Source organism: Pelophylax lessonae (genome assembly GCF_965119305.1).
Source record: "Pelophylax lessonae genome assembly, chromosome: 5".
Taxonomy (NCBI): domain Eukaryota; kingdom Metazoa; phylum Chordata; class Amphibia; order Anura; family Ranidae; genus Pelophylax; species Pelophylax lessonae.
Genome location: NC_138772.1, coordinates 442,667,353 through 442,684,360, shown reverse-complemented (window position 1 = coordinate 442,684,360; position 17,008 = coordinate 442,667,353). Strand labels below are relative to the sequence as shown.

Below are 17,008 nucleotides of genomic sequence, written 5' to 3'. Positions count from 1 at the left end.
AAGTATCTTTACTCGAAATTACTACACTATCTGGAGCACTCTTATTTCTCCTATATATTGAACCGGATCGGTTACTATGGAGGCCTGAGGGACTGTTGCCATCCCATGGAATCATATCTTGAGGAGATCCGCTGAGCCCAGGGGGCTTACTAAGCCTGATTGGTTCTGTTGCCGTACGGCATACAGTACCTACACCATCTGGTAAGTGACCCGACCATATTACTCATTTGGGACAAGGAACAGCTGAGATTTTATATATCAAGTTTGAACACGAGCAATTTTGTATGAACTTTGGACAACTAAAGGACACTAAATATTATTTATATTCTATTTATTACCACCAATCACTCTTTATTTTTCACGATATTTGCAAGTTTTTATTCACATTAATTTTGATCAACATTTATTTTTTTATATATTTATCTATTTATTAACATTATTTGTGGAATTGTATTCAACACTATTGCACTTTATAATCACTTGAGTTTTTTTAGATCTAACACTAAGCAAGCGCTGTATTTGGTCGCCCAGACTAATCACTCACAACTACCTCACTATTATATACAGCAGCTGCTATTACATTTATTTATATATTTGTTTAAAAATTATTTATAAAATTTATTTATGAATATTAATTATTAACATTAGATTGCACTTCATCTCACTCACCTTTTTCCAGTGGCGCGTGGAAATATACTAGTATATTTTGCACCACAATTGTTTTGATGTCCACCGGCCACCCGCAATCGCTCCTGAGAGAGGTAGAACGTTGGTCTGCCGGTGTAAACAAGGCAGACTGCTGTTCTGTCAAGGATGAACACGGTGATCTTGTGTTCCTGCTAAGCACAAACAGGGATCTCTGTGTTCATCTAATGAGTCCATCCCCCACAGTTAGAAAGCATCCCCTGGGGGCACACTTAACCCTTTGCTCACCCCTGTTGTTAACTCCTTCCCTGCCAGTGTCATTAGTATAGTAACAGTGCACATTCTTAGCACTGAATACTGTAATAATATAGTTACATAGTTAGGTTGAAAAAAGACACAAGTCCATCAACCAAAAAAAACAAAAAACAGTAATAAAAACCCAACCATACAATTCCATATACACAATCCTATACCCGTTGTTGATCCAGAGGAAGGCGAAAATAAACCCTAGCAAAGCATGATCCATGACCTTGTCGGAAAACAAGTGTATAGGCGCTACAACCTTGCCACATAAAAGCTCCACCCGGTGCTCAGACCTTGAGGCTGCTGACACCTCCAGCGTACCAGAGTAAGAAAAGGGATGGTCAGCACTCAGGATAACATCCAAAATAGTATTTCTTTATTAGGTAGACATGTACAAAGCTGTAAAACATCCTACGCGTTTCGGACATTAGTGCTTAGTCATGGACTCCTCTCCTCCCTCTCCCTCCCCCTCTCCTCCCCCTCCCTCTCCCCTCCCTCCCCTCTCCCTCTCTCCTCCCTCCCCTCTCCCTCCCCTCTCCCTCCTCTCCCCCCTCCCCTCTCCCTCTTCTCCCCCCTCCCCTCTCCCTCCTCCCCTCTCCCTCCTCTCCCCCCTCCCCTCTCCCTCCTCTCCCCCCTCCCCTCTCCCTCCTCTCCCCCCCCCCTCTCCCCCTCCCCTCTCCCTCCCTATATTTACCACAAAACTGACGTATTTCCCCTTGTCAGTTCCCCCTGAATATCTGGTGAAAAACTATCTTCTACAGGTAGTGTCTGATTTTCACTGATCACATAGAAAAACAGCCAAATTGGTATGAACACTACATGTGCCAACTAAATCAATCAAAATATATTACATAAAAGTTTCCAGATGACTTTAACACTTGCACTCTCATAGATTCTTTTTTTTGGTGTTTGGTACATAAGCAGCTAATTTCCCCATTATTTCAGCATGGCTTGGTATAAAGTTTAAAAAGTAGAATGTGTAAATTGTAGCCCCCCTACAAACATATTTGTGTGTAGCTTCTTGCTGAGGCTTGTGTAGAAACCTGCAGTTTGTGTTTTACTGCTAAATCTCCAGAGCTTCTCTAGAAGGAAAAAGATTATGGTAGCAAATTTAAAAAAAAAAAACAGGCGTATAATGGATTTTAGTAGAATGCATTATTCATATACTTCGATTAATACCCATTTTACAGACAGACTACCATAACAGATTTACATTAACTGGCTCAAATCTCAGGATATGTGTTGTTCCTGCATTTAAAAACTCAACTGACAATCCATGCAGCAAGTAGATATAGTTAAGAGGAAACTGACTCTTTTAAATGTTTTTTTTTTTTTTTTATATATACAGTATCTCACAAAAGTGAGTACACCCTCACATTTTTGTAGATATTTTATTCTATCTTTTCATGTGGTAACACTGAAGAAATGACACTTTGCTACAATGTAAAGTAGTTAGTGTACAGCTTGTATAACAGTGTAAATTTGCTCTCCCCTCAAAATAACTCAACACACAGCCATTAATGTCTAAACCGCTGGCAACAAAAGTGAGTATACCCCTTAGTTAAAATGTCCAAATTGGGCCCAAAGTGTCCTTTTTTTGTTTGGCTGCCATTATTTTCCAGCACTGCTTTAACCCTCTTGGGCATGGAGTTCACCAGAGATTAACAGGTTGTCACTGGAGTCCTCTTCCACTCCTCCATGACGACATCACAGAGCTGGTGGATGTTAGAGACCTTGCGCTCCTCCACCTTCGGTTTGAAGATGCCCCACAATTTCTTAATTGGGATTAGGTCTGGAGACATGCTTGGCCAGTCCATCACCTTTACCCTCAGCTTCTTTAGCAAGGCAGTGGTCGTCTTGGAGGTGTGTTTGGGGTCGTTATGTTGAAATACAGCCCTGCGGCCCAGTCTCTGAAGGGAGGGGATCACGCTCTGCTTCAGTATGTCACAGTACATGTTGACGTTCATGGTTCACTCAATGAACTGTATCTCCCCAGTGCCAGCAGCACTCATGCAGCCCCAGACCATGACACTCCCACCATCATTCTTGATTGTAGGCAAAACACACTTGTCTTTGTTCTCTTCACCTGGTTGCTGCCACACCGCTTGACACCAACACCATCTGAACCAAATAAGTTAATCTTGGTCTCATCAGACCACAGCACTTGTACTCCAGTAATCCATGTCCTTAGTCTGCTTGTCTTCAGAAAACTTTTTGAAGGCTTTCTTGTGCATCATCTTTAGAAGAGGCTTCCTCCTGGGACGTCAGCCATGCAGACCAATTTGATGCAGTGTGCGGCATATGGTCTGAGCACTGACAGGCTGACCCCCCCACCCCTTCAACCTCTGCAGCAATGCTGGCATCACTCCTACATCTATTTCCCAAAGACAACCTCTGGATATGACACTGAGTATGTGCACTCAACTCTTTTGGTTCACCATGGCGAGGCCTATTCAGAGTGGAACCTGTCCTGTTAAACCACTGCAGCTTAGTTTTAGGGTCTTGGCAATCTTCTTATAGCCTAGACCATTTTTATGTAGAGCAACAATTCTTTTTTTTTTTTTCAGATCCTTATAGAGTTCTTTGCCATGAGGTGCCATGTTGAACTTCCAGTGACCAGTATGAGAGAGTGAGAGCAATAACACCAAATTTAACACACCTTCTCCCTATTCACATCTAAGACCTTGAAACACGAAGGAGTCACATGACACCGGGGAGGGAAAATGGCCAATTGGGCCCAATTTGGACATTTTCACTTAGGGTTATACGGGTATACTCCCTTTTGTTGCCAGCGGTTTAGACATTAACAACTGTGTGTTGAGTTATTTTGAGGGGACAACAAATTTACACTGTTATACAAGCTGTACACTCACTACTTTATATTGTAGCAAAGTGTAATTTCTTCAGTGTTGTCACATGAAAAGATATAATAAAATATTTACAAAAATGTGAGGGGTGTACTCACTTTTGTGAGATACTGTGTGTGTGTATGCGTGTGTATGTTCATGTGTGTATGTATGTATATATATATATATATATATATATATATATATATTGTGTAGTTTGTAATTTTTAATACGTAATATTGAGTAGGTCCCCTTTTGCCGTAAAAATAGCCCTGACTCGATGTGGCCATTCAAGAAAATGGGTACAAAATTAAGTTGCGCTGGTACAGAACGCCCGCTTTACTACACAAATTCTCCCCATCGCTTTCTAATGTGTGTTAGAGATGTGGCACAGAGGTAGGAACTATACTGCATGTATGTATGGTGGGTGTGCGAGAAGATTCGTCCATTCTGGAGGACAATTCGCAACATTATTACGGAAATCACAGGGCATTCTCTTGATTTCACACCCGAGCAATACTTGCTGCATCACACACATAAAAAATCTCTAGCCATGCATTTGGTTAATGCGGCCAGGCTTTGCATTCCGGTACATTGGAGACGCAGGTACTGATAACTAGGGAATGGTTGAAGAGAGTTAATAAAATAGAGGAAATGGAAGAGCTGATCCATGCCTCACAGGACCGCCTCTCTAAATCTAAATTCCTGTCCTTCTGGTATAGCTGGGCTTATTTCAAAACTACTGACCGGTAGAGAATTTTTTTCTGGTAAAGGCGTTTTTGCCACTCTCTGCTGTATTCCTGGGATTTGCAGTGAGTGATGGATGACGGAGGTATATACAGTACCTTCAGGTGCCCCTGGCCTCCCCTTTGTTACCCTCGCTTCCCATCTTCATCCCCTCCCCCTTTTTTTTTCCCCCTTCTCCTCACTTTCCCGTATCCCCCCCCCCCCTCCCCTCTCCTCGTTGTCCTTACCTCAAACTCTCCTTCTCTCCTCTTTCTCCTACTCTTCCTCATACTGCGCCATGATGCCTTAATGTGAGATATACCAATAAGGGATTAGTCAGGCTTAGATACACTTATTGTCTATCTATTTTGCAGTAGCACCAAATGCCTGATGAACCCCGAACGCTTACATGCTATCTGTAGGATGGACTGTCCTGATCTCAGGATTAGTATGCTCAACACTAATTTTTTGTAAACTTGATACGATGTGTGTACTGTTGTAATTGGCACCCACAGTGGTGGATTTCTTTGTGATCTCATTTATGTCACACCTGTTTCATGTTGTTACTTTTGATCTTAAATAAAATTATTTAGGGGAAAAAGAAAAAATAGCCCTGACTCGTCAAGGCATGGATTCCACTAGACCCCTGAGGTATGCTGTGATATCTGGCACCAAATCATCTATTGGTGCACCGGAATGAAAATTCTGGACCAAAACTTAAAATTTAGGATGCACATGTGAACATTTCAAGTCACCGTTCCTCAGAAAAAATGTGCTGGAACTGGAGAGAGTTCGGAGAAGGGCAGCAAAAATGAATAAGGGGACTTACAAGGAACGACTACAGGTGCTAAATTTATTCTCCCTGGAGAAGAGACGCTTGAGAAGAGATATGATAGCAATATACAAATATCTCAGTGGTCTCTGGGAGTGTAATGCAGGCCATACAGATGTCGAATTCTGAACACATTTTCTTTTGAAAATCAGAAATTTCTTGCGCTTTGTGATCCGATGGTGCCACCATTGATTTCGAAATTCGACCAACCAAGCCTTAAGTTTCACCTCATGTTGCTACATAAAATAATTTTTGTGGCCGGGAATCTTCTTTTCTTTCTGGGAATTTTCGTTTCTGTGCTCATGATTTTTTTTTTTATTATTTTTCACACGATTCTCCCATCATTGATTACAAAATTGTTTGTCAAAAAATTTCTAATATGCCAGATTGCTTAAATTCGATGGCTATATGAAAATTGGCCATTGCTGCAGCCCACTAATGATGCGAAATTCGAACGAAAATTCTTGGATAAGATTTTCTAAAGAAAATTCTTTTGAAATTCATCCCATGTATGGTCGGCCTAAGAAGACGCAGGCCACACAATGAGATTGGAGGAGAAGCGGTTTAACCGTAAGCTGCGTAGGGGGGTTTTCTCTGTCAGGGCTGTAAGGATGTGGAACTCTCTTCCACAATCGGTGGTGTCAGCAGGAAGTATTGATAGTTTTAAAAGACTCTTAGACATGCATCTTAGCAAACACAGTGTACAGGGATATGTGAAATGATTATTTACACATACACGCACCCACACAGGTTGAACTGGATGGACTATTGTCTTTATTCAACTTTACCAACTATGTAACTTGGCTGAAAACAAAAATGAACTGAAAAAAAAAAAAAAAAATGAGCGTAATTAATGCGGCTGGTGTTTTTGCATTGAAGTCAATGGGATGCGATTTTGCATTGAAATCAATAGGGGGATTTTTTGAAATGAATGCAGTGGGACATGATTTTGCATTGAAGTCAGTGGGACGCAGTATTCCATTATCGGCCCCCTTTTATTTATTTTTTATTGGCAAAATGCAGCTAACCCTATTTTCGGCTGATAAATATTAGTGGATCCCTAAAGCCATCAGTAGCAGATCCTTTAGGTCCTGTAAGTTCTGAGGTGAGTCCTACATGAATCAAACTTGTTTTTCCAGCACATCCAAATGGGATGCTGGATTGGATTTAGATCTGAGTCTATACCTCAAATTCATTGTTGGTCGATGCGACCAAGGACTACTCTCTTTGCCTCAGCAAAGCCTGTAGAGCGGGGAGAGCCACTACAGACGGGCACAGCGCTGGATCTGTAACACACTATGGTTGATTGAAAGTGATCTCTTCATCTCATTGATTTAACCTTTCCAAGTCTCTAAAAAACATGAAGCATCCACACTTTTTTTGCTAATCAGAGACCATGTGTTCTAACTTGCCTAGGCTTTAGGTAACATTAGTGAACTATACTATGAAAATACTCAAGTGGCTTCATGTTGCTGACTTGTGACATGGTAATTTGTGTGAAGTTCTTTTTAATTCATCATCTCTATAAGATTTTATTTTTTTTAACAAAATAGGAGTGATTTATTGAAAATAGTTTCAGAACAATATAAGAAAATACACAGTGACCTGGTACAATGCCTGCCATATCTAGCAACCTTTAGCACAGAAAGAAATAAAACACAATTGTAATGAAAACACAATGAGCTTACCAAAGGTATAGATAACAAAGTATTCAACAACCAATTATTACAGTGGGGAGAACAAGTATTTGATACACTGCCGATTTTGCAGGTTTTCCTACTTAAAAGCATGTAGAGGTCTGTCATTTTTATCAAAGGTACTCTTCAACTGTGAGAGACGGAATCTAAAACAAAAATCCAGAAAATCACATTGTATGATTTTAAATAATTAATTTGAATTTTGTTGCATTACGTAAGTATTTGATCACCTACCAACCAGTAAGAATTCCGGCTCTCACAGACCTGTTATTTTTTCTTTAAGAAGCCCTCCTGTTCTCCACTCATTACCTGTATTAACTGCACCTGTTTGAACTCGTTATCTGTATAAAAGACACCTGTCCACACACTCAATCAAACGGACTACAACCTCTCCACAATGGTCAAGACCAGAGAGCTGTGTAAGGACATTAGGGATAAAATTGTAAACCTGCACAAGGCTGGGATGGGCTACAGGACAATAGGCAAGCAGCTTGGTGAGAAGGCAACAACCTTTGGTGCAATGATTAGAAAGAGGAAGAAGTTAAAGATGACGGTTAGTCTCCCTCGGTCTGGGGCTCCATGCAAGATCTCACTGTGTGGGGCATCAATGATCATGAGGAAGGTGAGGGATCAGCCCAGAACTACACGCAGGACCTTGTCAATGACCTGAAGAGAGCTGGGATCACAGTCTCAAAGAAAACCATTAGTAACACACTACACCGTTATGGAAATAAAATCCTGCAGCACACGCAAGGTTCCCTGCTCAAGCCAGTGCATGTCCAGGCCCGTCTGAAGTTTGCCAATGACCAGAGATGATCCAGAGGAGGAAAGGGAGAACTCCACTTGCCTTGTTTGGAGGAAGAAGGATGAGTACAACCCCAAGAACACAATCCCACCTTGAAGCATGGAGGTGGAAACCTCATTTTTGGGGATGCTTTTCTGCAAAGGGGACAGGACGACTGCACCGTATTGAGGGGAGGATGGATGGGGTCATGTATCGCGAGTTTTTGGCCAACAACCTCTTTCCCTCAGTAAGAGCATTGAAGATGGGTCGTGGCTAGGTCTTCCAGCATGACAATAACCCCAAACACACAGCCAGGGCAACTAAGGATTGGCTCTGTAAGAAGCATCTCAAGGTCCTAGAGTGTCCTAGCCAGTCTCCAGACCTGAACCCATTAGAAAATCTTTGGAGAGAGCTGAAAGTCCGAGCCCAGCGACAACCCCGAAACCTGAAGGATCTGGAGAAGCTCTGTATGGGGGAGTGGGCCAAAATCCCTGCTGCAGTGTGTGCAAACCTGGTCAAGAACTACAGGAAACGTATGATCTCTGTAATGGCAAACAAAGGTTTCTGTACCAGATATTAAGTTCTGCTTTTCTAATGTATCAATTACTTATGTCATGCAATAAAATGCAAATTAATTACTTAAAAATCATACAATGTGATTTTCTGGATTTTTATTTTAGATCACGTCTCTCACAGTTGAAGAATACCTATGATAAAAATTACAGACCTCTACATGCTTTGTAAGTAGGAAAGCCTATTAAATACTTGTTCTCCCCACTGTATGTACCCAGGAACTAGGCTGAGGTGCGTTGAAGAGGGAAGGGTGGGGAAGGGAGAGGGGGGGGTGGAGGGTGGTTAAGGGGGAACAGAAAAGGAGAGGTAGAGGGTGGTCAAGGGGAAACGGGAGTGATGGGTGGAGGCTGGTCAAGGGGAAACGGGGGGGCGGGGTTGGGGGTGCTCAATGGGGAAGAGGGGCCAAAAATTAGCCAGCCCGTCACCCTGTCCAGTGCACCCCACCCTAACAGCAGTAGGAAACACATTAGTAGCTGCCTCAATTAGAAATCCAGGGGGACCAAACTTTGTCATACTTCCAAGGACAATCTCTATTCATTTGGTGATCTTATACATAGATAGGGCTGCAACCACCATTACTTCCCAGGAAGATAGTTCCGGGGGGGGGGGGAGAGAGAGTCCCATTTCACTAGGATTTCCTTTTTGCCATAATGCAAAAGATAGGAAATCAATAACTTGGAGTTGTAGGAATGTTGATTATCTTCACAAATGCCTAACAAAGCTAGTTCTGGGGAAAGAGACAGGGATAACTGCAGCCCCCATATAATTTAATAAATCTATAAGATCAGTTTCTTTTTTTTTTTTTTTGTCAGTTTTAATATTTTCCAAGAAATGACAAAGTAATATAATCAAACCGAAAATATATAAAATATAATAAATTACAAAGAAGAAGCTACAATAAGCAATATAATACCAATATATGTTCCTTCCAATATATAATCAGGTTCTGTTAGACTTTTTTTTTTTTAGATGACACAGATCTGGGTATTTTAGTTCATCAGTAGCACTAGAGAGTAACACGCAAAGCACAAAATTCTGTGGAAATGATACGCCAGTGAAGGCATCTTAGATTCCTATCCAAGAGGTGCAAGAAATAAGTAACCACGACGTATATCATGCTGCAGCTTGCAGTAAAATTTTCCCTTTAAAAAGAAGTCTTACTGCTGAGAACAATTTTCTTTAGGGCCGTGTGACAGCTTGAAATAAAGCACCTACTCAGTTTCTGAGCTGACTAGGTACATGAGTCACAGCCTCAGAGGCCCACAGATCTCCTATAAGCACAATGTGTGTTCAGTAAATAATAAAATAAAGAAGCTGTTTAGTCTTGCCACTACTCTGACTACGACTCTTTCATTTGAGGTTGTTCATTTGATTGAGTGACAGAATAAAATGGAATTAGAACAGGCATCTATTAAGAGTTCATGCTGCCTTGTTACGTCTTTTACAGTTCACACTCCTGTGAAAAAGGAGGGATGTAAATACGTGAGCGTGTCATTACCACTTTAGCTCAGGAAGATTTACCCCCCTCATGACCCAGACATCTTTTTGTGATACAACATTTCATTACTTTACCTGATAATTGCGCGGTCATGCGACACTGTACCCAAATAAAATGAATATCCTTTTGGTGATATTTGATCCCCTCCGCATTTTTTTTTTTTTGGGGGGGGGGGTATAAACAAAAAAAGACCAATATTTTTTACTTTCTGATATAACATATCCAAAATAAGTTTCTTTATCAGCTTAGGCCAATATGTATTCTGCTACATATTTTCGATAAAAAGATCCCATTAAGTGTATATTGGTTTGCGCAAAAGTTATATCGTCAACAAACACTGAGATATATTTAAGGATTATTTACTTATTTTTTTATTGGTAATGGCGGTGATCAGCGACTTATAGCAGGACAGGGATATTGTGGCGGACAAATCTGACACTGGCATTTTTGACACTTTTTGGGAACCAGTGACACTATTACTGGGATCAGTGCTAAAAAATATGCACTGTCACTGTACTAATAACACTGGCTGGGAAGGGGTAACATCAGGGGCGGTCAAAGGGTTAACTGTGTGCCTAGCCAGTGTTTGTGCACTGTGCGGGACTCCATGTCCCTGCTTTGCCTGTGTAACGAATGATCGGGGGGTGCCGGCTGACATCAAATCTGCGGTACCCACTGATTGGCTCCCACTGTGCATGATCACAGCGAAGCGTGCCCACTACATATACTATATATTATGTGATCCTGCGCACAGCCACTGCCCTGTAGCAGTAAAACTGCTACTGTATAAGACGATTGGCAAGTGCTTAAAGCAGTCATTTCAAAAAAGGAATCGGGGGGGGGGGGACGTCTGAGCTCCAAGATGGAAGCTTAATCAGGGAGCTCCGCCAGACTGCCGGGAGAACAGAGACGTCGGGAGCCTTTCCACCTCCCTAACAGCGATTAAACAACTGCAGAAGGATTAGACCGTGTCCAGGCTGACAGGATTCTTCTCGTCAGCAGATGATGCAACAAAATAGCGGGGGGAACCGAGCCGCGCGGGAACACAAGCAGACTGTGGCCTCGTTTTAGGACACCGTTACACCCCAATCCACACTCATGCAGGGCAGTGGCAGTGGAGCTTCCTCAACGACATCAACACCCACCGCAAGGAGCCCGGTGAAGTCCAGGCAATGCACTGGATCGCCGGGAGGAGAAATCTGCACACAAGCTATGGAGGTGAGTGGGCTACAGGATACACAGAGGCCTACCACGCCAGATAAGCCTGACCCTATAGCAGGATTCCCCACAACCGGACAACCGCTATCTGATACTGTACTAAAAGACATTATGTCCTTTAGGTTATCTCTGCATAACGATATACTCTACACTGTTAAAAAATGTCAGCAAGAAGTACAAATTCTGTGAGAAAGAATAGACCATGAAGAGCAGGCCATGGGAGAATGTTCCATGTCATACAACACATTGGTGGACACACACAGCGCTGAAATGTTATGGATAAAAGATAAATTAGCCGACTTGGAGGCTAGATCAAGGATGAGCAACCTAAAAATTAGGGGCATACCCGAAACGGTTAATTCCAGGTAACTTCCCCAATTTATGCAAGATATGTTCTTAACTATGGCACCTACTCTGTCAGCTCTTGAGCTCACGGTGGACAGGGTCCACAGAGTGCCCAAACCGTCATTCTTAGCTGATGAAGTGCCTAGAGACATATTGCTAAGGTTGCATTTCTACCGCACCAAAGAAATTCTATTAAATGCATTCTGTAAGCCTGACCAACGTCTGACCCCCCCCCCCCCCCCATGCCTCCTCACAGATCCTACCTGATCTCTCCAGTCACTCACTTCAGTGTAGACGTAACTTGGCCACCATCACTAAAGCGCTGCGCAGCCACCATATTCCACACAAACTGAAGTATCCGGCGACATTATCCATCACCCATAATGGAGCAACCATTTCGGTCACAACGATGGAAGAAGGTTTATCTGCATTGCACCACTGGGGCATCATCCCAACCTCGGAGCAAGGCCCCCACCAGAGAGGGCATTTCACACACAGGCAGAATGCATCAGTGAGCCTTGGCTGCCCATGACCCTGTTGCCAGTTTGCTGGTTTTCCTTTCTTGGGCCAATTTTGGTAGGTCCTGACCATTGCATACTGAAAACATCCCACAAGAGTTGCAGTTTTGGAGATGCTCTGACCCAGTAGTCTAACCAATTTTTTCCGCTTTCACTACATCAACTTCAGGGACAACATGTTCACTTGCTGCCTAATATATCCCACTTGTTTCAGATGCCATTGCAAAATGATAATCAGTGTTTTTCACTTTACCTGTCAGTTGCCAGTTAATGTCAGATAATGTTATCCCATATCGATTTTTGTGATTGGTGGTGCTCCCTGGGATCCTCCTGGCCGCTTTGTTTACAACCAGAAGCAGGGGAAGCAAAATGCAATTAATTGGCAAGTTATATTTTTTTTTTCTTTCTAGAACTACTGTATTCAGAGCTCTTTCTGAACATTGCTAAAATGTATCTGGGAACCGACATAATACAGCAGAAATGTCAGATTGTCGAAAGCAAAATATGTTTATTTTCAACTACATGCCTGATGCTCTTGTTGGTTTTTTTTCTCTCTAGCATTATTTTCTTCACATTGCTTATTTTATATCTATGGTTGAAGACACTTGGGGAATGCATGTGTCACAGCTCTTAGAAAGTGTAGAAGTGATATTCATAACCTAAATTAAATTGCCAGTTGTACACTGTGTTGTACCGCAGTGGAATGGTCTCTTTAGTTATTCCCTTGCAAGTACAGTGCATGATAAAGTTGGTAGGTGTTATGAATCGCTTCCTTGGAGACCTATATGTTCTTAGTAACCAGCAGATGTGTCCGCCGTGTATAATTTCCTTGCTTGTATTATACAGATATGATAATCCAGTCTTTTTATATTTCTTCCTAGGTCCCACGAGTTACGCTCAAAGGTTCTGTCGCTGCAGCTGCTCTTGTCTATCCTGCAGAACGCTGGTCCGGTCTTCAAAACCAATGAGATGTTTATAAACGCCATCAAGCAGTACCTCTGCGTTGCACTGTCTAAAAATGGGGTTTCGTCCGTCCCTGAAGTCTTTGAGCTTTCACTTTCCATTTTTTTGACATTGCTATCAAATTTCAAGTTACATTTAAAGATGCAGATTGAGGTATATTTTCTTTTTTCAAGGCTTCAGTAAGGCTTCCTTCACATCTCGGCATTTTTGGGCGATTTTTGTGCTCTAAGCCTCAGCTCTAAAAACGCCCAACAAGACCAATCCTATTTATTTCAATGGCCCCTGTTCACATCTGAGCGTTCTGTGGCCTTAAGAAAAACGCCCATCGCTAAAAGTACATGAGCTTGTAAATTAACGCCTGTAAATTAGCAATGCCAAGTTGTGAACGGAGCCTTATTTATTGAAACTTTCAACTTGCCTTTTCAATTAATGAAATTACAATAAAAAATGAAAAAAAAAATTCACCATTGATTTTGCTAAAGGATTTTAACAGCTTCAATGCCAGAAACTTTTACCCCCTTCATGCCCAGGCCAATTTTTAGCTTTCAGCAGGGTCACACATTGAATAACAATTGTGCAGTCATTCAACGCTGTACCCACACAAATAGAGCTTTCTTTCGTTGGTATCTAATTACCGCACATTTTATTTTTTACAAAATAAACGAAAAAACCCGAAAGTTTTGGGGGAAAAAACACGCAAAAAAAAATCTTTCTCTTTCGTTCATTGACGGACACAGCTCCTGGTATTTATAAAAATTGGAATATACTGCCCCCTACAGGAGTAGAACACTGGGCAGAAGAGAATTCTGGCTACACTTATGGGCAGTCCCAGGGGGTGTACTCCCTCTCTCTGTTATAGACACTCAGTTTTTTGTATGCTTAGTCAGAAGTAAGGACCTAGTTCCTTGCTGGGATCTTTGGTCCTGGGAATTTTTTTTCTTTTAAGATGGAAATTTTTCTCCTGGATTTTTCCTGTGAGATCTACAATCAACTGCCGGACTGGGCGATGGGCTGGATAATCTAGATTCAGTGGTCACCCCTGTCTGGCCAGTGAACGTAAGCAGACCTCAGCTCTGTGCTAGGTAGGCCGCGTCATAGCCCCACTGGACGGGGGCTGGCCTGCGAGTTAAATGCTTTGCAAGGTCGCATTTGACCGGGTCTCAGCTCAAGTTGCAGCGTTCCTCCTGGCCGACAGCTTCCCCATTTTGATGGAGAGGGGTTATGTCTGGAGCTGTGCCCGCCTGGTTCCTGGTATGGTGAGTAGCTGTCTCCCCATGGACAGTTTTGGGGTGGACGTTGGCCCCTCCTTGGGATGGTCGGACCCCCGGGTTCCCCTCCTTCCCGCAGGCACCCCTCCTTGCCGAGACCCTCCCCTGCCCCCCCTCCCCTCCACATACGCTGGGGCTTTTTGGGTGGTCTGGCAACTTCCTGGAGGGGGGGCAGGGCACTTTCTAGCGATGGGGGGTCAGGAGAGTGCGCCGCCGGTGACCGGGTGATCGACTGTTTGGGGAGGGGTTGTACCTGGTGGGGCCTCCTGCCAGGGCCCCCCCATTCTGCCTGGATCGGTCCCTGAGGTCTGGTCTCCCTCCCGGGTCCCCAACTTGTGGTGCCGCCATTTTGTTGTAGCCTGTGTATTCCTATACACAGCGGCTATTTTTGTGTAGTCTGGTGGCCATTTTGCTGTGGCTTGCCATCGAAAATAGCAGCGGCCATGACAGTGGAGCCCTGTGGGCGGCGATTTCGGTGGTGGAGCCCCTCCTCATCCGCTGGTGCTGACTTCTGGATGATTTTAGTTCCCGATTGCCGCACGTGTAGTGCGTTATCCTGGTGGCTGCAGGCGCTTATTTTTGTGGGTGGTGAGTCTGGTGGGGTCCTTTACCTCTCTGCCGAGGATCGCTTGGTGCTTGTGCCTAGCGACGGGGTGGTGTTGCCAGTGCAGTGGGGGGTTGTCCCTCGGCAGTGTTTTTACACCTTTTGTGGGGTCTCCCTGTTGACTCATGGAGTCTTTGTAACATTTCCCCACCTGATCCCCTTTCTGAGGCTGCGGGGCTTCTGGGTCCCAACTATCTATCCATGCACTGACGGCGGTCCTGGAGTCCTTTGTGTCCCGGGTGGAGGTGGCCTTCACCTGCCTCATCTGTTTCATCAGATCCTTAATCTTATTAGGCCGCTGCAGACTTGGGTCACCCTGCTGGGTCTGCAAACCCCGCACCTGCAATCCTCTGATAGTGAGGATGTTTCCTCCACATCTGCGACCGCGCACGAAAAGGTGCTGGTGGATGCACTGATTGTATCTGTGCGTTAGACCCTAAAGATTGAGGATGCAGCTGAAGCTGCGAAGGAGGCACAGGTACCCTTTGGCGCACACAAGCCATCCAGAGCAGCAAAGGTGTTTCCTTTCCCTGCCTATTTTGACAGAATTGTCACTAAAGAGTGGGGACGACCAAAGCCTCCCTGTGGGTTTCCTAAGCGCTTTACTAGGTTTTACCCCTATGAGTAGTCCCTTCTTAAGAAGTGGACTGTGCCACCGGTGATGGACCCTCCGGTTTCCAGATTAAACAAGGCAACCATGATTCCGGTTGAAGAGTCCCCAGCCTTTAAAGATCCGGCTGACCACAAGGCAGAGACACTGGCTCGCAATATGTACACTGGTTCGGCAATGAGGCCGGTATTCACTGTTGCCATAGTGTCGTAAACTCTTACGGAGTGGGCTAAGCTCTTACCCCGTGACCTGAAGGGGGAACATCTCCCCCCTGCCTTTGCCGAGCTGGCGGACCAGCTTGTCCAGGGGCTGTAGTTTATCTGAGATGCCTCTTTGGATGCGGCTCCCCTCTCTGTTTTGGCAGTGGTCCTTCGTCATGTCTTTTGGCGCAAATGCTGGTCTGAGGATCAGACTTAAAAAATTACCTTGACTGATCTTTTTTTTCCAAGGAGATCGCCTGTTTGGAGCTACCTTGGATTACATCAATAAAGGTCTCAGAGGATGGGGAAGAGTACTTTTCTTCTGCAGGCTACTAAGGGCAAGGAACCTCATCGTAGACGTGGGCCTTCCTTCTCAGCTCATATCACTCAGGGTCGACTGACAAGGGCTCAAAGCCTTTCAGGGCCTCTCCAGAAGGATCCAAACGAGCCTGGTCTGGCAAGCCAAGTTTTTTGTTTGGCTACAAGATCGAGTTTCGCTCTTGTCCCCAGGCAAGGTTTTTTCCTTCCAACTTGCGCCTGTCCCCAGACCGCTTACAGGGCCTGTTTGGGGCAGTACAAGACCTGTTCTTTCAAGGGGTGATTGTCCCTATTCCAACTTCGGAACGTTTTCAGGGTTTTTACTCAAACCTGTTCACAGTCTACAGGAAGGAAGGCAAAGTGCTTCCAATCCTGCACCCCAAGGCGCCCAACTGCTTTGTGCAGGTACAGATGTTCAGAATAGAATCCATTCAAACGGTGGTGGCATCCCTGCATCAGGGAGATTTCCTCGCCTCTATCGATATCAAGGATGCCTACCTTCACATTCCAATATGTGCCTGTCACCAGGAGCTGTGTCCGTCAATGAAGGAAAGAGAAAATGGGATTTTTGACTTGCCATAAAATTAATTTCTCTGATGTTCATTGAAGGATACAGCACCCACCCCTTTTTTTAGTTATAATTCTCCTGACACTGCTTGTAACAAAACTGAGTGGCTATAGCAGAGAGAGGGAGTATACCCCCTGGGACTGCCCATGGGTGTAGCCAGAATTTGTTTCTGCCTAGTGTCCTACTCCTGTAGGGGGCAGTATAACCCAATGGTTATGAATACCAGAAGCTGTGTCTGTCAATGAACATCAGAGAAATGGATTTTATAGTAAGTCAAAAATCCCATTTACTTCATAAATTCAGGCCAAAATGTATTCTGCTTCATTTCTTTATAAATGTAGGCCAAAATGTATTCTGCTTCATGTCTTTGGTGAAAATAATCCAAATCCGTGTATATTATTTAGGAAAGTTAGAGTCCACAAACTATGGTTTATATATAGATATCTGAAATACGATCAATCTTCAACCAAAATCAAACCAAATTTTTTGGAA

General features: G+C 43.7%; 1 protein-coding gene across 1 annotated transcript in view; it reads left to right on the top strand.

Annotated features, from left to right (window-relative positions):
• ARFGEF1 (ARF guanine nucleotide exchange factor 1) overlaps positions 1-17,008 on the top strand; it is a 319,100-nt gene that overhangs the window by 178,295 nt on the left and 123,797 nt on the right. Inside the window, exon 10 of the mRNA XM_082258428.1 lies at positions 12,867-13,101. Coding sequence (XP_082114554.1) covers positions 12,867-13,101 — 235 coding nt within the window. The remainder of the gene's footprint in view (positions 1-12,866; positions 13,102-17,008) is intronic.